Raw genomic sequence first — 24,398 nt, forward strand, 5'->3', positions numbered from 1 at the left:
TTGTTTGTAAGTATAAGAAGCAACTAAATGAATTGAATGACTGCTACACTTGACACTTATCACAGATGGAAATTTGTCTTGGATTCTGTAAACAACTAAGTTATAAAACTTAAACATAGTATTACACATGTCCACACAGAATCCAAACCACTTCTCTGTAGGTATATTTTATCTTGAATATCATTACAAATAAGGTAGAAACGGTTTCTGCTTTCCCATCACAACACTCAACCATACCAAGAGAGGTCTACTTGTATTTTGAACTCCTTAATGCAGAACAAAACTGTAATTGCAGGTTTTTTTTAGAGCCACATCAGTTATTTCATCAATAATGAGAGAAAAGGCATCATTCTCAATTGATCACACAAATTTCATAGTAGCGTAGTCCTAAAACCTCTCTGATCACATTTGTCACATTCTACTTGCCCAGCCTGATTTTCTACAACATCCTTGTGGGGCAGACTTAGGAAGATTTTTTGACAATGAAAGTAGCAAAGTTGGCTTTTAGGCTTTATTCTAGGTTTTTGCTGTGTTAAGGAGATGATCAATTTGTGTGGTGAGCTTCCTTGAAGCTCCTAGTTTCCTGATATTTTCACTGTGCTTTGCATTCTTTCCATGTTTTCAGAATTTTGATCTATCATAGAACAAGGACTGACTGCAATAAGAACAGAATTCCTTTCCATCAGAATATTTGTCCTTAGCAATCTACTCTTTAAATCCAGGGACTTACAGCCAGCTGTGCCTGAATTTGCTCTTTTTTTTCTATGTGTTCTGTCTTTGGAAGGGTCTTCTTTTTTCTACCCTTTTCTTTCACTTTGCTTTACCACAAAGATTTTAAATATCAGTTTTAGAAGATGGTGATCTGTCTGACATGCCAGTTCTTTCTGCAATCATACTTAATAAGTAAAACACATGAATAGTATTACAGCAAAGGATCTTGAAGGCAAACTCTAGCATTGGACCTCAAATTAGTGAAAAACTGAGGTCTTAGTGGCCATTCACACAGGGCTCAGTCATAGTCAAAGTTACAACTAAGACGACAATTTTGCAAAAACTTCTTGTTCACATGGTTCTCAGAGTCTCAGTCCTAGGCAAAGTCCTAATAATAGTTCAGTCCTAATAATAGTTCAATTTGATCAACTCACCAGCAACTAAGCCGAGGTTTCAACCAATTATATCAAAGATTAGTGTCAAGACAATTTAACAGGAATAAAGGGTAGACAAGTGATACAGATATGGAATGGTATAGGAGTTGATTTTCTTGAAGAACTTATTGGGCATGGTGAGAACAAAAGGGTATGTATGATAAGACAGAGCAAAACTACAAGAATACATTGATGAAGCAAGATGCATGGTAGGTCACTTGCTCAAAAGTAACATCCAGTCCTTTATTAGCTGCATTTACAAATACAAATTGGGAGGCTTGCTTAGTAATACCATGACAGATAGTCTCAGTGAGACTAGATTTTCTCAGTGTAAGGCAAAACTGGCATAACCCTTTTTCACAAATGTATAAAAATGATGTCATTTCACTTGTTAATAGATTTCTGTCAAATTTCTTGCCACAAATCTTTCATGTAATTGGTTAAAACCTAGTCTTAGTTGGTGGTGAGTAGATCCAAATTGAACTATTATTATGCCTGGGACTGAGAATCTGAGACCTGTGTGATTGAAAAGTTTCTACCAAGTCCTAGCTATGACTACAACTAAGCCTCATGTGAATGGTCACTTAGAAATCAGTTACCAAGGTTACAAGATGATGTATCAAAAAAAAAGAAAAAAAGAGCTGCCATATCCTGAGTTTTGTTTGTCCAAGCTTGCAAGTTATATCAGCTATTATCAAATAATATCCTCAACTCAAGTAAAGGCTTTGCATGGTTATTTCTCCCTAGAACATGCTAAAAATTCTGATTGAATCATACCAGTATTGCAAAAATATTAAATTATTAATTCATTTATGAAAATGAAATATTAAATTACTCCACAGAAGAATACTAATACTTTTCGTTACAACATTAGTTACTAAAAATATAGCTCGGTTTGAAAAAGAAGTTTACTTCAGATGTAAGAGATCTGAGAAGGTTTTTTCTACTCAAAGTAGTTATGGCAAGGCTTTACCATGAGCTAACCATATTTTTACTTTTTTTTCTTGATCAACAAATATATACTGATGCAGTATAAAGTCATACAAATGCCTTTTTTGGTTTTCTTCATATATATTATTAAGCTAATTGTAGGAATTTATGAACCATAAGCTCAACATAAGTATCATTTACTCTATCTCATAAGTTAGATTCATAGTTTAACAAAGACAAGAGGATCATAATTAATATAGACATTATTACTGTAATCAACTGTAGATGATGCACAAAAGTCAGATAATAGGCATTGTATTGTCAGAATTCTAAATTAAGAAAGACAAAAAAGTCTTTTATTCACTTTTTTCATGTTAGAATTCAATAGAAAAAGAGAAAAAAAGCTGTTTGTATGACTTTTTTCTATTCAACATAATTACATGAAACATAATATTGTCCTTTGTATGACTTTACACAACACTCTTTATACTAATTATTGATAATATTCTGTCTTTAATAAATAAAGGAAAAAGGATGTACACCCTTTGACAAATGGAAAAAAATAACATATAAGCTTATATAAAAAGGTACTATCCAATCTCCTTGTAAATACAAATATGTTTGCCTTCTAGTTGGATAATTTGGTCAATCCCTATAGCAATAATCAAATTTGTCAACTAGTTGACAAGAAAATTTACCCCAGAAAACATTTCCTTTTTCCAACTAACTGGAAAAAGTGATTGCCCCAGAAACAATTCTGTTAACTATCTAGTTTACAAACAACATTGCCCCTCTTCTGTTAACCATCTGGTTGGAGAGTTATTTTTCCCCAGACAAATTTTCATTAACCAACTAGCTGATGAGAAACTTTGCCCTTTCATGAGAAACTTTGCCCTTTCATTACAATAATCACATTTTTCAACTAGTTGACAAGAAAAATCCTTTTCCAACTAGTCAACAAGTAGTTTCTCCCCAGAAAAACTTTCTTTCCAACTACCTAGAAACAAACATTGCCACAGAAACACTTCTATTAACCATCTAGTTGGCAAGTAACTTTTCCCCAGAAAACTTTTTTTATAAGCAACTAGCTGATGAAAAACTTTGCCCCAGAAAACTATTCCTTTTCCAACTAGTTGACAAGTAGTTCCACCCCAGCAACACTTTCTTTCCAACTAGCTAGAAACAAAGCCAGATTTTGAAGACTTTTCCTGGTCTCATCTTGGTTGCTGCTCAACAGCACTATGCCAGATGGAGTCAGGATGTTAGCTGGGTTTCATTTTGGTCTAGGGCAAATAACTTGAAGATGATTTGCAAGTCGCTTTCCAAATTCACTCATAGAAAATGGGACATCCTGCCTGCAACTACCAATGCCGTCAAGTCCCATAACAGGATTCCTAAGCTGGGCTGCAAGACCATTGCTGCAGCTCTTAAATGATATTATGGGATTGACCAAACATGCACTGTGAAATATATTGCTGCAAGACATGGCGTTGGTTTAAAGTATCCCATCAAACACTGCAAGAAACCAGGCAAATTGTCAACTCTGTCTGATTGGAGGGATGAAGTTTCTTACCAAGACGTTGGTTTTACTGCTAACATCAATGGGGATGAAGAGTTTGTGGGAAGATTTATCATAGTGAACATGGTAGGTGTCAAGGGCACTACAGTAAGCTAATGGCTAAAGTGGTCAAGCAGATAGAAGACAGCTATCAGGCTATGTATCATGATACTCCATTGTATGAAAAATGTGTGGGTGGTCCCAAAAATCCTGATGTTGATTTATTACCTCTGTTGTTTGAACCTCCTCCTCCAGCAAAACAGAAACGCTGACGAATTGCCTTTTTTCTGTTTCAACAGGTTTTCAATGGCTTTTTGAAAACATTTTTTTTCTGCTTTTTGATAGGCAGTGACATAATATAAAATATCAATATATGGTGGTATTAATGTTTTGTTGTTGTTGTTGTCTTTTTAACATAATTTTTAAATAGCATTGAATAAAACTCCCATTTAATATTGCATGAAAACAAGTACTTTCAAAGCTTCAATAAAGACTACCAAATGAATATACTTATTTTATACATGACTTTCTAGCTCTTTTGCAGTCTATGCCTAGTGAATCCCCTTGAATCACCTCCTTAGAGGGGAGGAGGGTGGGAAACTTTTTTATGAAAAAGAGATGCTGAAGGATTAGCTCAGTTCAGACTGAAGTTGACGAGCAGTAATTGTTATTTTGCAGAGACTTTAGAGGAGAGAAACTGTTGGAAAAGCAAGTAGACAAATATTTGCAGACTTTTTTGAGATTTTTTATTTTTTTGGGCTGAGACCCTAGTACACATACTTATTGTTTTCTTGAGGATAGGTAACATTGTTGGTTGTCTGTTCTGCATTTTCTACATTTGTCTACTCGAGTGTATCTCTTAGAGGAATTGTTCTGTGCAAATTCTGGTGTGTAGCTAAGAGCTCAGCCATGGTCAGCTATAGCTGAAAGTAGACATTTAGTATTTCTTAAGCTACAGAGTTCAAATTTCACAACCAAACGCAAATTTGTCATTTACATCCAAAAAAATAGTGTATTTGGTCTGGCAATTTTGCACTTAGATTGTGTTGAAATACTTCAAGGCAGTCTGGATATTTGGGCACAAAATTGTCAGAGTTTAACAGTCAAACAGTATTAAGATGCTTGCTATTCACCACAATTCGAAGTTTTCCTTCCTTCACAACTAAAGTTCTACTGATTATAAGCTGAATCCTAAGTATAGCCATTCCTTACACAGAATTTTCAAGTTTGTCCCAAAATTTGCATGTGTATTTTGCATCTATGGAAACACAGATGCAAAATACACTACAATGGATTCAGTACAAACTTTTTGCCAGACTCAGTGGAAACATAGCTTTAAGTCAACAGACCAAATTTGCCAATTCAAACTTTTCTGTCAAAGCTTTATTTTGTTCACTGCTATTGTAATATCAGTATTTGTTTTGAGTGTGGTAACTTTTTTTTATTCCAATTAATTTGATTATTTCTAGCTTGAAGTTTTTATCTTTTTTTTCTCTCTCTCTTCCTACTTGCAGTCTGTGCTCCTATTTTTATCCTAGTTGTTTGGAAGACCAATTGTTTCTTTAGTGTCAGCAAGACTTCACTTAATTCCAAGACTAGCTGGCATGTAAGTGCTCTTACTGTCATTTTGCAAAGGAAGCCGCTAAGGCTTGTCTAGAAGACGCATATGCTTATGGTGCATCCTATTTGTACATGACTGCAATGAACTGCCATTTTTACGAAAGGAAATGTTTGCTTTTCATGAACTGCTTGTTTATGATGGATCATTAGCACTTACTTTAGCTAAATCTGGACATATGTTCCAATGGTTCTCAACCATGGCTAAGGAAACAAAAACCTTGAAGCAAAGGAAACATAAAAAGACACTTCTATCATTGTTTTCATCATTGCTTTTTTTTAATATCAGTTATTTTCAAAATGATTGAAAATGGTCTGATCAAGCTGTGAAACTCTTTTTCTTTGCTTTTTCTTGTTTATTGACTGTTTTGTTTTTGACTGTAATTCTGTGATCAATTATCCTACAATCAATAAATAGTACTTTTGGGGCTAATAATTGTAACAAGTTAAGCTAGTTTTCGTTTTGCCTGAAGAAGACAAGAACTGGCTAAATACTGCACAGCCCAGAAGCAGTGTGTATCCAAAAGTTCAGGATACAGCATTAACTTTGCCTAGCATGATCAATTTGGACTAAAATTTCATGTGGAATTATTGCAGGGGTAGTGATGTCAAAAACCCTAAGAAGGATTCCTCCAAGTTGCAGCATTTGAGTGAAGCTTCTCAGAAGAAGCCTAGAAAATGCAGGTGATTCAATAACAATCGATTTTTGGTTTGTATTTATGTAAACAAAGCGTTTTTATACCATGCAAATAAAGTTGCACAAAATTTCCAATAGAAAGAACTTCTAATAGAAGTGGCTAAGGATAGTGGTCAATGTTCCTATTACCTGAACAATTGTTTAGGGTCATGAAACTATTGTTAATAGATGCATTTTGACTTTTGGAATATCTTTTCTCTCTTGCAAAACTACCACAAACTCACCATTGTGGAGTTATTCCAGCCCAAATATTCTTGTATTTACACATATAGAATGGCAATCATTTCCATTTTCATTGATTGGATATCTGAAATTGTGAATCTGTAATAGTTTAGAAACAAATTTGGGCTATATATTTGCACATTAAGGGGGTGGGGGTAAAGCATAGCATATATTAAATATGTAAACTAACCATTGCTGTATTTAATATATGCTATGCTTTACCCCCCCCCCTAATGTGCAATATGTAATAACTCCATAACAGTGAGTTTGCAGTAGTTTTGCAAGAGAGAAGAGATGTTCCAAAAGTCAAAATGTATCTATTAACAACAGTTTCATGACCCTAAACAATTGTTCAGGTAACCAAGACAGCCTTTCTCTCAAAACTTTATATTTCAAACTTAAAAGCAGCAAAAAATCAAGTAGTACTGTCATCAGCTAGTTGGTTAATGAAATTTTTTCTGGGGAAAAGTTACTTGCCAACTAGATGGTTAACAAAAGATTATTTGGGCAACCACTTTTTCCAGCTAGTTGGAAAAGGAAATGTTTTCTGGGGCAAAGTTTTTTATCAGCTAGTTGGCTAACAACAACTTTTCTACAAACATTGCCACATGTTTGTTTCTAGCTAGTTGGAAAGAAAGTGTTGCTGGGGAGAAACTACTTGTCAACTAGTTGGAAAAGGAATAGTTTTCTGGGGCAAATTTTCTTGTGAACTAGTTGACAAATTTGATGATTGTTATAGAGATTGACCAAATTATCAAACTAGATGGCAAAAATATTTGTATTTATAAGGAGATTGGATAGTACCTTTATATAAGCTTACATACTATTTTTCCATTTGTCAAAGGGTGGTGTCCCTTTTTTCCTTCTCTAATATAAAAATGGAAATCTAAAACAATTAAAAATCCATCAAATATCTGGTTTTTCACTGAAAATAAAACGAAATTCTATAATATAACACAATTAAATTTTTGGGAAAATTCTAATTAATTGACTTATCACTGTCTTGGAAAAGGTTTAGGTTAGGAAAATGAAACTTTCAGGGATGGGTCTACATGCTAAAGTATGTCCCAGGAAGTTATTTTAAAGTACCCACCTCTACTCCTTCTCCCTCTAGAGGGCCTGAAATTTGCCTACATGACAGGTCTATACCTATTGAAATTTTGAAAAAACAACATTTTACCTTAATTTTCAGTTACTAGTTTCTTTTTCTCTGCCTTTAGTTCTGAAAATGCAATTCCTGTTATTTGAGTAGAATTTTGAGCCATATCAATGGCTTTTTTTTCAAAATTTAGGAAATATATTTACATGACAGTGGTCAAATATGGTTCTGAAGCATGGGCGCTCCAAAAAGCAGATGAAAATTTACTAGATGTTTTTCAGAGAAATTGCCTATGGATTGTTTGGGGTACCTGGCTGACTGACCATGTTTTAAACAGTAGGCTGTACAAAAAATATGGTTTAATCCCACTTTCTAGGGCTATAATGAAAGAAAGGTTGAGATGGCTAGGCCATGTTCTATGGATGAAGGATGACAGATTACTGAAGATTGTCCTTTTTGGCCAACTGTCTGGGGCTACACAGAAAGCAGGTTGTCCTTGTCTGTGTTGGGAAGATGTCATAAATAAAGATTTAAATGAAATGGGAACTTCCTGGGAGGGTGTAAAGAGGGAGGCTTTAAATAGATTAGGTTTGGGGAGGAGCGTGCATAGCTGTGTTGGCCTCAGGCAGATTGGTGCTGCAGTGAGTTATTAGTAGTAGTAATAGTATATCTTTAAAACCTTATAAAATGGAATTGGGCAAAGTTATGAAGCTGAAAACAATTTTGTTGTACTTTAATTAAGCAGAAGATCTATTTTGCAATCAAAGGTCATCAAAGGTCAGGGCCCTCTAAAGGGAGAAGGAGTGGAGGTAGTTGCTTCAAAATACCTTCCCAGGACATACTTTAGTCTGTAGACTCATCCCTTAAAGTTTCATTTTCCTAAACTAAACCCTTTCTGAGATAGCAAGAAGTCAATTAACTAGAATTTTACCAAATTTTTTTCTAATAAGAGGGCCAAAATCCAACAATGTTGGGAAAAGCCAACATAGAAGGTGCACTGCCTAAGCACATAATTAATGGCCAACTAGTTCCCTTGAATTTCTGCTATTCTTCACAGTGTTAATGCTATCAGTCCTACCAATGTTATTCCTAGCAATAAGGTCTCATGTTATTTTCTCACAGGGATCTGCTTTGTTATTAAAGATCAAGTTCCATAATATGTTAGATAAGTTAAAAAGTAGTGGTGAAAGTTTACCTATACAAAAACTGAATTTTAATTCTTTAAATCAGTCCTTGACTCAAATCTGGATGCAACTAAAATCCCTTTTTAGTAATATCTTTCTGATTCATTCCTTCACGACGCTGATATTTTGTATTTCTTGCGCTAGCATGTAGCAATGTCTACGAATTTGCAAGGTTCCGAAATAGTCACTAGACTGTAAGCATTTTGCACCCTAATACAAGAAAATAAAACAAAAATAAAATTACAAAATTTGGAGTACTACGTCCCCTACAATTGGACGAAAAAAAAACAAGAATATAAAACAAAAAAATGATTAGTTTCACCCCAATAAGGTTTTGAACACTAGTTCCCCTTAAATTGACCCAAAAAAGGGCCAATATATTTTTTTTTCATTTAGCTCAAAATTTGTATTCATAGGATTTTGGGTCAAGAAGCCCAAAATGTTAAGAAATAGAAAATTTTTGCTTCTCTTACAAATATTGCCACCCAAAAAAGGACAGAGGTTCGTAATTCAAACGGCTTGAAACTTACATCTGGAAGCTTTTGGGTCAAGAGAACCCTAGTGCAAAGAATGAAAGCTTAGGCATGAAGTACGGGACTCCCAAAACTGTGACTTCGAAGGGGTCAAAAAGTGTTTTCTAATCGGCTAGGAAATTATATCGGTAAGTCTTTGAATCATCGCACAAGAAAAATAAAAAAAATATCTGATTTTTATGAGAATAGGGCTTAAACATATTCAATGTATTTTTCTCAAACGGTTTGAAAACAAAAACGGTGTGCTTCTTGACACCGAGGTTCCTAATGTGAAAAATTATTTTTAAATCAGCGGGCACGAGTTTTCAGAAGTAAAAAAAAAACACATTTTCTGACCAGCTTCAAACTTTCGGAGATTGTTTCCTGAACAAAGAGGACTTCAAATTTTTGTGGCAAGGGGCGTTACTCAAAAGAGAAAATAAAGGCCAAAGATAGGTTTTGCTTTGACGGGTTTGAGATTTACAACTTCAATTCCCTTTGACATGGAAACTTGTGCGTTGAAAATAACCTTAGGTTGAAGCAAAGGGTCTTAAAAAAACTGAATAAAGGGGATGTGACGGGAATGTCGCAGAGCCCTTTCTAGGGGGAAACTGAAAAATCAAAATTTTCACTTTTATTTGACTTGTTTGCTGATTTTTGAGTCAAAAAGAGGGTGCTGTAATTAATTGTTCACTGGGCACCACTAAATCAAAGAACGGCTTTGGCTTGTTACACTGATTACTAATTATTTGATTTCGCTTACAAGGAGGCATACACCAAAAAAATATTCAAGTACAAGGAGGCATGCGCAGGAGAAATTTCTAAAATAGGTAAAATTTAGAACAGGCTGTAATTTATACTTTATGATCAAATGATCAAATGATCCACAATGGAAAGAGCGCTAGCATATGTGATGTAGCCATCGCGAAAAACAACTGGGCTTGAATTTGTTTACTCTACAAAACTAATGAAGATGCAAGAATACAATAAGGTTTCCAGACTTTACTAGTACAGGCATCTACTAACGATGCACTTATCGATTCATATTACTACGATAAGTAGCTTATTTTGAGAAATAACCATATGGTACCACCATAGGTCATCTATAGCATCTTGTTCTTGTGTTTTACGAATATTAAATGAAAAGTCGGAGTGAAACAGACGGTTTCTATTTAGCTGGATTTCGGAGCCGTCAAAGTAGCCATCAGTATTTCATGTTAAGTATCGGCAACTGTTTTCACTTTCAAGTTTTAGCAAATATTTTTGACTTTTCTAGACGTGCGAATAGCCTAATTTTTCATGTAATAATTTAGGTAAATATCAGGCATAAAACTATGACGTCCTTGCAATTTAGACTTACTAATTCATTTTATTTTATTACATTAGACTACTCCTCGAATGAGAAAACGGCTGAAATTAATTCCTTAGACCACTGAAAAGCTGGTAAGCCTAGGCTGAACTGTGTTACAAATAAAAGTTCAGATTAGCATTGTGAGCCAACTGTTAAGAGTAGATTTGTAGCTGGCAGTATAAATTAGCTAGAATAAAAATAAATACATCACTTGATTTCCTTTTTTATGCTTATAAGATAATTCAATAAAAGTTTTGGGAGGAAATTACATTTTGAGCCTTTAAAGGCTGAAAAAAGCACATAGTACCCAAAAGCTTAGAATTTATGGTAGATTTTTGGTAAAATTTTAGTTAATTGACCTCTTGCTATCTTGGAAAGGGTTTAGGCTAGGAAAATGAAACTTTCAGGGATGGGTCTATAGGACAAACTATGTCCTAGGAAGGTATTTTAAAGTACCCACCTCCACTCCTTCTCCCTCTAGAGGGCCATGAAATGTGCCTACATGACAGGTACATGACCTATTGAAATTTTGACAAAACAACATTCTCCTTAATTTTTAGTTACTAGTTGTTTTTTCTCTCCCTTTAGTTCTGAAAATGCAATTCCTGTTATTTGAGTAGAATTTTTGGTAAAATTCTAGTTAATTGACTTCTTGCTATCTCAGAAAGGGTCTAGGTTAGCAAAATGAAACTTTCAGGGATGAATCTACAGACTAAGTAATGCCCCGGGAAGGTATTTTGAAGCAACTACTTCCACTCCTTCTCCCTCTAGAGGGCCCTGACCTTTGATGACCTTTAAAAATAGGCTATGTGTGTTATAAAAGTGAAACCCTACAAAATAGATCTTCTGCTTAATTAAAGTACAACAAAATTGTTTTCAGCTTCATAACTTTGCTCAATTCTATTTTATAAGGTTTTAAAGATATGCAAATACATTTCCTAAATTTTGGAAAAAAACTTTGATATAGCTCAAAATTCTACTCAAATAACAAGAATTGCATTTTCAGAACTAAAGGCAGAGAAAAAGCAGCTAGTAACTGAAAATTCAGGTAAAACATTGTTTTGTCAAAATTTCAATAGGTATAGACCTGTCATGTAGGCAAATTTCAGGGCCCTCTAGAGGTTGAAGGAGTGGAGGTAGGTACTTCAAAATACCTTCCCGGGACATACTTTAGCCTGTAGACCCATCCCTGAAAGTTTCATTTTGCTAACCTGAACCCTTTCTGAGATAGCAAGAAGTCAATTAACTAGAATTTTACCAAATTTTCAGCTATATCAATGTTTTTTTTCAAAATTTAGGAAATGTATTTGCATATCTTTAAAACCTTATAAAATGGAATTGAGCAAAGTTATGAAGCTGAAAACAATTTTGTTGTACTTCAATTAAGCAGAAGATCTACTTTGCAAGGTTTCACTTTTATAACACACATATTTTTAAAGGTCATCAAAGGTCAGGGTCTCTAGAGAGAGAAGGAATAGAGGTAGTTGCTTCAAAATACCTTCCCAGGACATACTTTAGTCTGTAGATTCATCCCTGAAAGTTTCATTTTCCTAACCTAAACACTTTCTGAGGTAGCAAGAAGTCAATTAACTAGAATTTTACCAGATTTTTAGACAAGCTACTCTTGGCTATTTTGGAAAGGGGAAAGGGAGATAGGTTAGGAAAATGAAACTTTTTGGGACTAAAGTATGCTAAGACTAAAGTATATCCTGGGAATGTAGGCTATTTTGAAGTAGCCAACTTACCTCTACTCTGTTTCCCTCTCAAGTGGACTGACCTCTAATGACCTTTGAAAATCTCTGTTATAAAAGTGAAACCATCAAAAATAGATCTTTTGCTTAAATGAAGTAAGAGGAAAGTGTTTTCAGCTTTAAAACTTTGCTCAATTATTTTTATGAGGTTTCAAAGATCTACAAATACATTTTTTAAATAAAAAAAAACAACAACATTGATATAGCTTAAAATTCCACTCAAATAACAGGAATGGCATTTTCAAAAGCTAAAGCCAGAGGAAAGAGATTGAAAATTGAAGTAAAATATGGTTTTGTCAGAATTCCAATAGGTTTAGACCTGTCAAGTAGGCACATTTCTAAGACTTAAAAGTTATTGCAAAGCATAGTAGCTTTGCAATACCTTCCCAGAGCATTTTTATGACCCAAGATTAATTTCTGAAAGTATCATTTTCCTAACCTATCCACTTTCTAAGATAGCAAAAAGTAGCTTGTCTGGAATTTTACCAAATGTACTTCAAAAGGAATGGTTATTATTGTTTTCCTTAGCCTAGTTTTAACAGTAAAATGTTAGGATATGATCAAATTAATATTCCTTGCATAATCATACCACTCAAAAGGATTATAAATGAATAGTCTTTTTATTTTAGCTTTGGGCTATGCACCATTTTCCTTTTTTCATGTTTTGAATGCTAAAGAAAGTTTGAATGTTAAGAAAGAAACATATTAGCCTTATAACAGCATTAAATTGATACTATTTGTCTAGATCAGTTTTCAACAATGGTTTAAATTTCTTATTTCTTTTCAAATCCTAATTTAATAGTTTAGTTATAAATCATAAGCTTACTAATACAATGACTTTCTTTAACACCTTAGAGAAGTTTCAAAATCCTTAAAATGGATTGCTGAACACTACTTGCATTTTAGGACCAAGCCCTTTCTCCTAGAACCTGCAAAGAAAGGAGAATAGTGACTCTGATGCCAGTTCTTCTATATCCTCCTGGAATTAGCATAAGAATCAGTTAAAATGTGAAACATGGCTAATAATTATGCAGTTGTGAAGGTTGCAAGGACTGAAAACCTGTTTTGGGAATTAAAGATTAAGGATATGAAATACATTTAAATTTAAATAAAAAACAAGAATATGAATTAGGTCATTTTTTTTGGCCTGAGGAAAAGAGTGTCTGAACCCTGTTTTAAGAAACAGTCAAATTAGCAGAATGAGGAGATGACTTACAAGGAATATTTTGACATTTTTATTCAAAAAAATGCAACTAATGTGAATTAACAGAGCCAAACAAAACATCAATTGGTTATTGAGTAAAAAATTCTTCTATTTTTTGTCTTAATTTCTGAGAAAGGTTTAAATGCATTAGTTCAAGATTTGTGAATTAAACTAACCTTTCAAGTTAGCTTGTGTAAGATACTAGAATAACTTCTTAGCCAAAGCATTAATAATCTCTTTTATGAAATAGACCAACAGCCAGAAGATACCCTGCTTATTTCCCCCATAATCACCTTACTTGACATTGGTCTTGAGTCCTTTGAAAACCATGACTAGATTTCTAAAACTTGAAAGTTGGACTTAATGTGTAGGAACTGGAAACCAGGAAAGGGCTTTAAATTCCCTGAAGTCGTTAAGTGGAATGCTGAAGGTATAGTGACAAAACATCATCAATTTAAAAGTAGTTTGCTCCAAAATTATTCATAGTTGGTGTTCAGCCCTCCAAAAAAGGTGCATTCTGTTAACACTGCTTCCTATTTGCCAAATCTGACACAGCTAATATAAGATGCTTGAATGCTTAGTTTTGAAACCATATACTTACACGAAAGATGCTCTTGCTGACTTCAAATATAATGATGAAATACAGTATCATATTGCTGCAGCACAAAAATCTATGATGTTTATCAAAATACAAGAAGAAAATAGCATTCCAGCAATTGAATTTGCAAGATCATAAGGAAAGGATTAAAACTCATGAAATGTTCAGGCTGATTCTCCATGCTATTGTAATTTTGGGGTTTTTGTGATCTAGTTTTGTTGGGTCACAATGAAAAAATTGATCAACCCTTGCAGAAAGTGAAAACAAAGGGGTTTTCAGAGGGTTGTTGCAATTTATGTTGGATTACAGAAACACAAAATTGTGGAAGCATTTCAAATCATCCACTAAAATTTATGCCTCTTCTAGTGCAGAATGATATCATGAATAGTGTAAATATTATAATTTGGGATACAGTTTTGAATAGAATAAAAAATGTAAAGTGATTTTCAATATCCGCTGTTGAGATAAATGATGTCAGTTCAAAACAACAACTTGTACTTGTCATTCACTTGTATAACAATTGTCAAATAGAAGAAAGTTCTTTGTGTTTGTCCAAATTACTTGACTTGTGTAGGTGTTGTTCAGCAGACAAATTAGACTCTGCTTAGAGTTTGGATTAGACCTGATCAGTTTAGTTTGAATTGGCTTTGATGGAGGCAGTACTGTGTATTGTTTTTACAAGGGTGCTCAAGCAGAAATACAGAAGCAGCATCCACTTGCCATTTACATGCACTGAGCTTTGCATTGTTTGAACCTTGCCCTAGTGAAGGCCTCCAGACTGGTCTCAATTCAAATGTTGTATAGATATTTGCAAGAAGTTGTTCTTTTTTCTTCTTCCCCCAAATGGACTCAGTCATTAGCTTCTGCTCTGCCATCCAGTCTGCTGCAAAAAACAAAAGCTCCTTTGTTTTTTGTGACAAACAGTGGTTTGAAAGGCCTGATAGTCTTATCAATTTTCTGAAGCCTTTTCCTGGTGGTGTTGGAGTACTGGAGAGCTTTGTTGACTACCAATCTAATTCAGGCACAATGGCAATAGCCAAATTCTTAGTAGCAGCAAAACAGAGCTTAGCTTTGTTTTCTCTGTGATTTTGTTGCAAAAGCAAGTGCAATTCTGCTTTTAACTTCCATTTCTCTGCAGAAAGTAAATTTAGATCTACTTGCCTGCTTTAAACATATCAATCTATGCAAGTCTGCTTTAAAAGAGCATCAGAAATGGATTTCCTTTCTATTTGTGGAATAGCAGTCCAGACAGCTGGAATTGTATGGACACCCACATCAATACCAAGATGCCATCATTGGTCATTCCCCTCTTCAGACGCTTCTCTTTTTTTTATATTGACTTTTTCTTTACTCCATACATTGAGTAGCTACATGAAGAACTTAATATTACAACATTAAAATATACATTAGTGTTACAATATTAAAACATTGATGATGTTTTAAGCAACTTTGGGAGGAAATGAAGATGGAATAAAATATAAGAGTTTACAGTGATTTTTTTGTTACTAAGATAATAATAAATAAGCTAAAAAAAGGACTATAATAGTAATATATTTATTTGCTGGTAAGTTTCTGGAGTTCTGACGGGTGCCCCCTCCAAATCATGGTTCTAAATACGCCACTGTCCCCCCTCCTTCCAGCAGACATAGCCTACTAGGAAACACATTAAAAAATCTTTTGCATCTTTATCCTTAAGGATAGAGGGATTAAAAAGCTACATACTTTAAATAAGCCATTCCATAAAAAGCTGAATTTTTGGAATGTGGGTATGAACTCCAAATTTCCCAAAGCATAGCTACCAGCTTCTCAAAACCCTATAGATCTATAGTACCATAATGCATGATATTTCTAATCAAACACTAAGGTAGGAAGCAGGATATCGCACATTATTTTAACTGAAATCATGTAAGGATTTCCAATTAGAACAATTAGAGAATAAAGTAGTTTTATGGCTCCTCCAGCACCACTGCAGAAAAATAGACATATAGCATCTTGTTTGTACTAGAATTGTCAGTTAGTATAATGTGATGCTTAAAACAGGTCACCCCAGACAACTGCAATTACAATCCGGTATTACAGTTCTTATATAAAAAAGTTAAGAGAAATAAACAACCTAATAAATGTTCTTTCAATTGACCTGTTATGTTGAAAAAAACCTTTTCGAAAATGGTTTTCAAAAGAAAAGTAAAAAGCAGTATTAAAACCATAAAACAAACAGAAATGAAGTTGATTCAAACTTAAACCAAATGCAAATTATTGTGATGGAATAAATTCAACTTAAAACAACCACGAATTAAAGTGAATAATCAAGTCAAGCTGAAAGTAAGCAAAATTATCACAAATAGGGGTATAGCTGCCACCCTTAAATTTTTTTTTTGGGGGGGGGGGGGTTTGAGGTGAGTGAGAGCCCAATTTTTATCAATGATGCTTTTTGTTAATTTTAATTTGACTATTTGCTTTGATTTCCATTCACTTCAGATTTTACTTATTCATTCAGAGTTATTTCTTGTGGTTTAAGTTTCACATTTATTATATGACTTAAAGTTGGTTTGAACTAAGGCTCAACTGATATATTGGCTAGCCAATATTTTCAGACCAATCTGGGGTTCAGTATCATTATCGGATATTGGAAAAAAATATCAGATATTGGCCAATTTTTTTTTTATGCACCACTTATCCAGAAGGTGGCGCCAGATTTCCTTAGGTAATTGTTGCTTGTCAAGTCCTTGGGGGTGGAGCCACCAGCTAAGTCTGACCATGGTAGAGAGATCAGCAGAGATGAGTCAAAAATATTTCTCTGGGAGGGGGTGGGATGTCAGAGGGTTCAAAGCTAAATTCTTTGAACCTTTTTGCTTCAACGAATTTGTTAAGGTACATAATGTTTTCAGGACAATCGTCATTATTAGAGTATTGTCATGTAAAAGCTAGTGTGGGGGGATATGGGAGCAGGTAGACAGCACCCTTCATATTAGCTTGACCCTGAACATGATAGGCCAGAAAGAAACAAGTCTTTTCAAGTGAAAGAAGAGATTGCTGCTGAAGCTTAAATCAGACAGATATGATTGTAGATACAAAGGGGGGGGGGCATACCACATAAGACTTAACTTGATGGGAATTAAAAACTTAGTTCTTCTGCGTTTTATATAATTCATCTGATTCAACCTCTGCAGGAAGGGACAGGGTTAAATTATCAAAATCTTCTATTTTTAAATGAATGATAATTGTGTATGTATGTATGTATGTATGTATTTTTATTGAAATTGGCTTGATAATTTTTTTTTCCAAAGATTAGCACACTAGCATTTTCTGGCCTGAAAAAACAACCTAGATTGGTAATGACTTCAGGAAAATTCGTTTTCCCCACCCCACTGCCTTTAATATCTTTTTCTTAAATGGTTTGAAGGATTTCTGCTGGGCCAGAAAAACTGTCAAAATGAAGTTTGACATGGAGTGAATATTAATTTTGTATCTCTGTATTTTTGCTTAAAAAACTAAATCTAGAAAAGTTATATAAAATAGTTTTTTTCTTCTGTGAATTAGGGTATGGGGGTACATACTTCTGTGGGGGAAGTCTGCAGGAGGGATATGCTGAACATCGTTTTAATGTCTATAATTTACTTCACTAAGCAAAGCTTGGTCCTTTGGTACTCCATTCACTTAATTTGTAGTTGGCTTAGCGGAACTCATCAAACAAAATCTGGCTAATAGCTATAGTTTTGGTCTTGGACATTCATGCTTGATCCAACCTATATGAGGGATTGGCTGCACTCTTTTATCTATATCCATAAGAAGAACGTAAAATAGATTTTGTAGGGATCAGAAGTTAGGATTTTTGTTTAACTATCACATGGTTCGAGTCTCACCTCGCCTGTGTTGCTCCAGAACTGTGACCTGTCAAATTCGCTTGCTGCAAAACTTGCTGAGACACAAAAACCAGAGGTCTAGTTTTTCTGTTTTCTGCCTGACATATGAATGAATGAATGAATGAACTTTATTACCCGTAAAGTGTAAAAAACACAAAGTACAGAGTATTATAAATAAATATAAATAAATAAACAAAAACAAATACGATAAACAGCGAAGAAAAACAAAATTCAAACTAACAAAAGACAATATGGACTAATCAACCAGTATCAATATGGAAAAAAGGCTGCAGAGGGTCATAAACGTGAATAAAGTTGACAGTCTTTTTACATAAATCATCACTGGAAGACCGAATCCGAGAAGGCACATCTACTAAACCAAATCGATCAATTATTTTTTTGTTTCGGTGCCATCTAGGAAGCTGGATGAGGAATTTGCAATATCTGAAATAAGCCGTACGTAGAGTATGTCGATCTTTCTTATGAAACAGATGAGCCATGCCTGATAAAAACAAAAGCACAGGGGCGCAATAAGCGTTATAAATCATGCACAAACCGTTGCGGTTGTAACGGCTTTTGTTTGGGGATATTTTTCCGTAAGCGACGTGTAGGTTTTTCACGGCTTGATTCACTAGGGATGAACAGGTAGTGGAAAGTGTTGGGCCAAAACACAGACCAAGCCAACTAACTAAAGAAGAACATGGTAGAACTGCAGTCCCAGTAACGAATGGAGCGACCGCATAAGGGCTATTAAAACAAATAAACTCGCATTTAGACGCATTAACTGACAGTCCAATCTTAGATAGTTCATTGGTTAATATAGTAAAATTAGAAAGCAATCCACGGCGAGTCCGGGCAACAAGAAGAACGTCATCTGCATATGCAATTGAAGACAAACCAGTATTACTGTATAAAACAGAACTTCTAAGGGGACGCAGGCACGATGCGAGCACGCATTTAAATATACTAGGAGACAATACGGCACCTTGCCGAACTCCCTTATTAATTTTTACCGGGTCAGATATTTAGCCATTCCAGGTAACTTGAATTTTAGACTTTGAATACCAAGAAGACAATAAACTTAGTACGGAAGGATTAACACCTGAAGACGCAAGGGAAAATAGAGCCTGAGAGTGCACAATATTATCGAAAGCTCCAGAAATATCAACAGTAAGACAGTATAAAGACATTTTAGCTTTTACGGCATCTTTCATGAGTCGGCTTAAAACACGATGTGCATGGGAACAATCGAAACTTTTCCGAAAACCAAATTGAAAAGGCGCAAAATCACAATTCGACTCAATTTCTGGTAGTAACAAATGTTCAAGCAACTTACTTAAGAAACACGATACTGTAACGGGACGATAATTCACACATGACGTGGGGTCCTTGCCTCGCTTTTGAATAGACGTTACACGGCCACAAAGGAAACTATCAGGAACAAGCGACTGTGCTAAGCAAGACTGTAAAAATATTTGTAGATGGTTAAGTAGAGCAGGACCATCATAAGCAAAAAATCGGTAAGAAAGGCCGTCACCATCAAGGCTATTTGAACGCTTAATTTTTCTTCAAGCCCGGTGAATTTCAGATATTGCTACAGGCTGGATGTGAGCCTACAGGAGACGGTATGGTAATAGCGGTTTAAGCAACTTATAATAAAAAGAGTGAAGAAAACTATTAAATACACTGAACACACGCTTATAATGATCAACAAAATTAACTAACTGGAGACAAGATAGGGTAGATGGGGAACATTTCTCACTATTAATAACCTTATTCCAGGAGGCCTTATTGTTGGGGCCTGGCCATGCATTCAAGCGTGCCCTCTTCAAACTGGCCTTATATTCAAGTTTACACTTTTGTTTCACAGAGAAAACAGCTCCGGAAGATGGTCGGTCACATGATATCCACATACGTAGCCAAAATTTGGCTTTTTGCTTAGCACGTTTTACTTCAGGATCAACGTTCCAATTAGGCTTTCTTGTACCAATCCTAACTTTATCCACAGGCACTGTAGCTTTGGAAGCTGATTTAAGGCAATGGACGATTTGACAATAATAGAAATTTAGGTCAACTGTACTTGAAGGCGAGGAAACTGACGTTTGCAGCAGGTGATATGGCACTTTTATGGTCGAGAGTAAAGCAGTTAGCGTAGCAAGGTATAGTGGGACATTAGCACGATCCCAATTCAACTTTGTATGCCACTTCGGCTGAGCTGAAAGTATTTTGCCAGATAGCTCACAGGACAAATTACAGCTAAGAATAAGGTGATCGTCGTCAATCTTCTCTTCGTCCACCCTGACAATCGATGATATTAAGCTGGAACTGGAAGAGATCACGTGATCCAGGTTCGATTTTGAACAGCCTCTGTTATGAATATACGTGAGTGGGAGGCTCTTAACTGCGACGTGATATATGCTAGGAAGGGATTCTAGCAAGAGGATTGATCTATCGGAGGTACCAAGAATGTCACAGTTAAGGTCACCAGCTAAAACCCAATTTAGGTCTTTCAAACGTAGACTTTCGAGTAGATACTTCAAACTGGAGCAACATTTAGCGAAAGATGTGAACGATGCTATAGAACGTCGATCGCAAGGTAAGTAAACGTTTATAAAGGCGGTACTGTCACATTGAATCGCTAAGATGTTATCATCACAATGAATCACAGAGGGCTTTGATGGGGAACGGAAAAAAATTGCTAGGCCACCGGAAGGGCGGCCTCTAGTTTTCTTGGCCTCTTGCGAAAAGAAATGGTGGACAGAAGCAATTACAAAATACGTAATGGGTATGATCCAAACCCTTTGGTGGATCAGAGGAATTTTTGTAGATAAGGGGTTCTGTAAAATGAGCAAGATCATTTCTCACACAACACCCCCAGAGAGGGGGTGTGGCCAAAAAAGCCATCTTTACTTTTTTTTATCAGGCTTAGACTGAAATTCAGTATAGGGACAGAGGTCAAAACGTATTTTAAAGTGGGTCTAGACATTTACCCTCCGCGGGAAATTCCCCTCCCCTTAATTCCATCTGGATAATTCTGGATGCTCTTTAGAAGAGAAACTGAAAGTTCTACTCATCTGTTTAAATCAGAGGCAATCCTATAGTGTTGCCTGTAGTAAAGAGCCCTAAGGGTTCAATGTATTAAAGTTTATTTATTTATTTATTTAGTTTTTAAGCTGCTTAGTTTTTAAGCTGCTACACCAAGTTATAAACGTAAAACGTCTAGTTCAACTAAAAAGCTATAGGGTATTATGCCAAAATAAAAAAAAATATCTACTTTAAGGGGTATGTTTTTTTTTTAATCTAATTTAAAGAACATTGAGTCTAACTAAAAAAAATATTGGGTATTATGCAGAAAAAAAGCTGAATTTTGCATGTGGGGGAATTATCGAGGGGTTATTTTCTGCGGGTGGGGGGTAGTAAACGCCAGCTCCCATTTTGAAGTAATTCATTCGCTGTTTTTCAATGACTTCAGGCTCATTTTTGGAAACGAGATATCATTGGGTGTGGGCGGGGTGGGGGGGGGGGTTTCTATACCAACCATCTCCTACCCTTTTAGAATTGTGGTTGTGCATTGTATGGCAGTTTTTGTGTCAAATTCTAAGTGCAAACCATTAATGCAATCTCCATAATGTATTTTGAAGATATTTGAATTTAAAGATGCAAATGAACTGCACATCTCACATTCTGACTAGTAACTGCTCTATTTGAGATAATGTAAATCTTATCTGATTTTGTGGACATTGATTATCCCGTGTCAAGATAAAGTTTGTAGTCAATCCACAATAATCAAGAAAATCTTTTACTTTCTCAGGAAGCAGGATTCTTGGGCTTAGTGAAGAGCTGCTTTGATCTAACTTACCTAATATAGTGTTGGATATATGAACTCTGGTAGGCAATGAGCAGCAAAGTAAGACTTAGAAAAGTAAGTTTTATTAATGCATGTCTGTCAGTCCACTTTTTTTACTTCTTTTTTATGCATTTTTAGTTTTTAAATTTTTAGAGTTGTTAAAAAATAGTATAAACAGTAAATCCTCCTTTCTTTAAACTTAGATATGATTCATATTTTTTTTTAGTTATTTGGGGTTGACAAAACCTTCCAATGCTAGAGCTCTTGATTACTTAATGGGTGAATTGAAAACAAATGTATTTAGTCTTTCTCTTAATGTATATTTTGCAGCTTTACAATATAAAAAGTGATTTAATCAAACCCCAAAATCATTGCTTGGGCTGTGACCAATTCATTTAGGATGAATTTTAGGGATTTGATCAAATCCCTAGGTCTTGGATAAAATAACTAATGTTGTCGTACCACTACAACATGTAAATATTTACCTTTTGTAATAAATTATCCCCTGTTCCATTATCCCTTGCTATTTCACTATTTTCGTTGTTTTTTCCTTCCCTAAAGTATTGATGTATGCTGTTTTGAACTTCAAACTTTGCACTTCACAGTCTGGCTGAAATCCACATGCATTGTATGCACGCTTTAGCTCCAGTTTCTAACTTCCCTAAAGTATTTGGTGCAAGTAGGGATAATTCATGTAAAATTTCCTTGAACTAGAATTTAAATAGCTAACAAAATTTCTTGGGTTCAATCAGCAGACTCATTCCAATAAAATTTGTCTCACCTTTGGTTCTTGTATACAATAAGAAAGCTGATGGTTTTTTAACTGGTAGCTTCATAAAATTCTGGGTTGTTTTAAAGATGGTAAGCTATTATTTTTATGGCTTTAGGGTGAATATTCACAGTTTTTGTAGTTAGTGGGATACTTCTAAAGGGTGAGATTCCCGAAATTCCCCGAAACACTTTCTTAGCTGCACGTTGCATGTCTTGAAAACTGCTCGAAAGCAAACCGAGAAAGTAGAACTCTTGGACAACTCTTGGAGGACGGAAACTAGTGGAATACGTCTGTTATAGCGTGAGATTTTAGTCTATTTAACATGGATGTAAGTAATTCAAGTAATAAGTGACATGGGCGATGCAGAAGTTAACTTACCCCAAGCAGTAAGACTGGCGCTTCATATCCTGGATTTTCTTGAATCCCAGCTTCCAAATTTTTAATTCAGGACCACTAATTATCTTACATGCACTTAGGAATATGAACTGCCCGTCTTTATTCACGTCAAAATAATTTTCTTTCCTAAATATAGCCATTTTGTCCAATTTTAACATACCCATATGCTTCCATGTTCTTTGGCCTGCTTGAAAATTACGCCTGAAACGTCTCTAGCTTCACTTTTCACGATACATCTGGATTCACTTTCCCAAAAATCAGAAAGCGTTTCCAGTCAAAAAAAGGAAATTTATACCTTTCCATCTTCATCTGTGGCAACACATGGAAGGTGATCCCAGGTCAGATTTCAAGGTAAGGAAAATTGCCCTTAGGTCAATTTTAGGAGATGAGAAGAGATCGCTCCTCATGTGTGATGAAGTTTGGAACCCCCACCTTGGATTGCCATCTGAGGTGATTGTCATTGAATGAGGTTGTTCTGTAGGTGATTTTTTCGATTGGGTGACTTTTTTGTTTTCTTTTTCAAAATAGTTCTTAATTCGCTATTTTCAAATGCGTTTAAGATTTAAATAGGTTGGGTGAGTCAATTACCTCACATAATTATTATTATTGTTATTATTATTATTATTATTTTTGCAGAGCTTCTTTGTTAATTAGAAGCTTTAAAAAGTAAACCCTACGTGAAGATACATTTTACCTACTGTTGGCAATTTTTTTTGTAAATAGACCCCCCCCCCCTCCTCAAGGGCCTGAGCTTTTGTCATAGGGGAGAGTGTTACAGACAAAACTTTGAAAAACGCAAAGAAAATTGTATGTCTTATTTTTACGCTTTTCTAAATCGAAATAAAATTACAGGGGGGGGGGTAACCCTCCCTCATGGATACGTTCTTGGCAGGGGCGTATTTAGGATTTCCGCTCGGATGGGGGGGGGGACCAGCTAAAAGCTCCGAGAAGTCAAGAAACATCAGTGACTATGCATATTACTGTCAAAATTCCCCTTTTGGGCTTACTTATTGCTATGCTCTTAAAAGAAGGTAAAATAATGAGTTCAATTAACCAAATTAAAGAGCTCTAATGTTGCTAATACTTAAACTAGATACAAAACAAGATAAGCACTTTTAATACTTCTTCTATTTTAATTCGTCTTGATTTCCTCTCGAAGTCTCTCAAAACATCCTCAATATCTACCTTAACATCACAATTGATAGACTTGTTTGCAAGACCATTCAACCTATTCTCTCCTGTCTGATTTCGGAGGTAAGTTATAAGCTGCTTTTGTGAGCTTAGTGAACGCTCTGTTGATGGTTTGGTTAAAGGGGAAATACAATCAAGAGTGAACGTACAGTTGTAATAAAGTGGTTGTCTCACGCACCAAGAGTTTCAGAAACTATCGGGATTATTATACTTGCCTCTAGACCTCCATTTGGCTTGTCAGACAGTTAACTCAGCAAGGAGGCTAGCCTCAGAGGAACAGAACTGCTGATATTTTTATCGCTTCGTCACAACCTTGGTTAATACAGCATCAACGATAAAACGAGGGATCAGAAGTTGATTTGGAATGTTGTAGCTTGGTAGTTAAGAAATCTCATATTGAATTTTTCTCATAGCTGCTTGAGATATGGGGAAAGGACAAAGTCTTTGTAAAAAAACAGAAG

General features: G+C 35.2%; 2 protein-coding genes across 6 annotated transcripts in view; one reads left to right on the plus strand and one right to left on the minus strand.

The window, feature by feature from the left end:
* Nucleotides 1-8,599, minus strand: part of LOC136029100 (uncharacterized) — a 32,518-nt gene extending 23,919 nt beyond the window's left edge. The window contains exon 1 of one of the 2 annotated variants that reach the window (XM_065707164.1): nt 8,464-8,599. The gene's annotated coding sequence lies outside the window, so the exon portion shown is untranslated. The remainder of the gene's footprint in view (nt 1-8,463) is intronic. The other variant, XM_065707162.1, reaches the window with a different exon arrangement.
* A 1,596-nt stretch (nt 8,600-10,195) lies between these two features.
* LOC136029101 (ectonucleoside triphosphate diphosphohydrolase 6-like) overlaps nt 10,196-24,398 on the plus strand; it is an 80,496-nt gene continuing 66,293 nt past the window's right edge. Inside the window, exons 1-2 of one of the 4 annotated variants that reach the window (XM_065707165.1) lie at nt 10,206-10,277; nt 21,543-21,653. In XM_065707165.1, coding sequence (XP_065563237.1) covers nt 21,627-21,653 — 27 coding nt within the window. In that variant the 5' untranslated portion in view covers nt 10,206-10,277; nt 21,543-21,626. Of the gene's footprint in view, nt 10,278-21,505; nt 21,654-24,398 lie in introns of those variants that run through there. The other 3 variants (XM_065707167.1, XM_065707168.1, XM_065707166.1) reach the window with 3 other exon arrangements.

This window comes from Artemia franciscana, chromosome 7 (genome assembly GCF_032884065.1).
Source record: "Artemia franciscana chromosome 7, ASM3288406v1, whole genome shotgun sequence".
NCBI classification, from domain to species: domain Eukaryota; kingdom Metazoa; phylum Arthropoda; class Branchiopoda; order Anostraca; family Artemiidae; genus Artemia; species Artemia franciscana.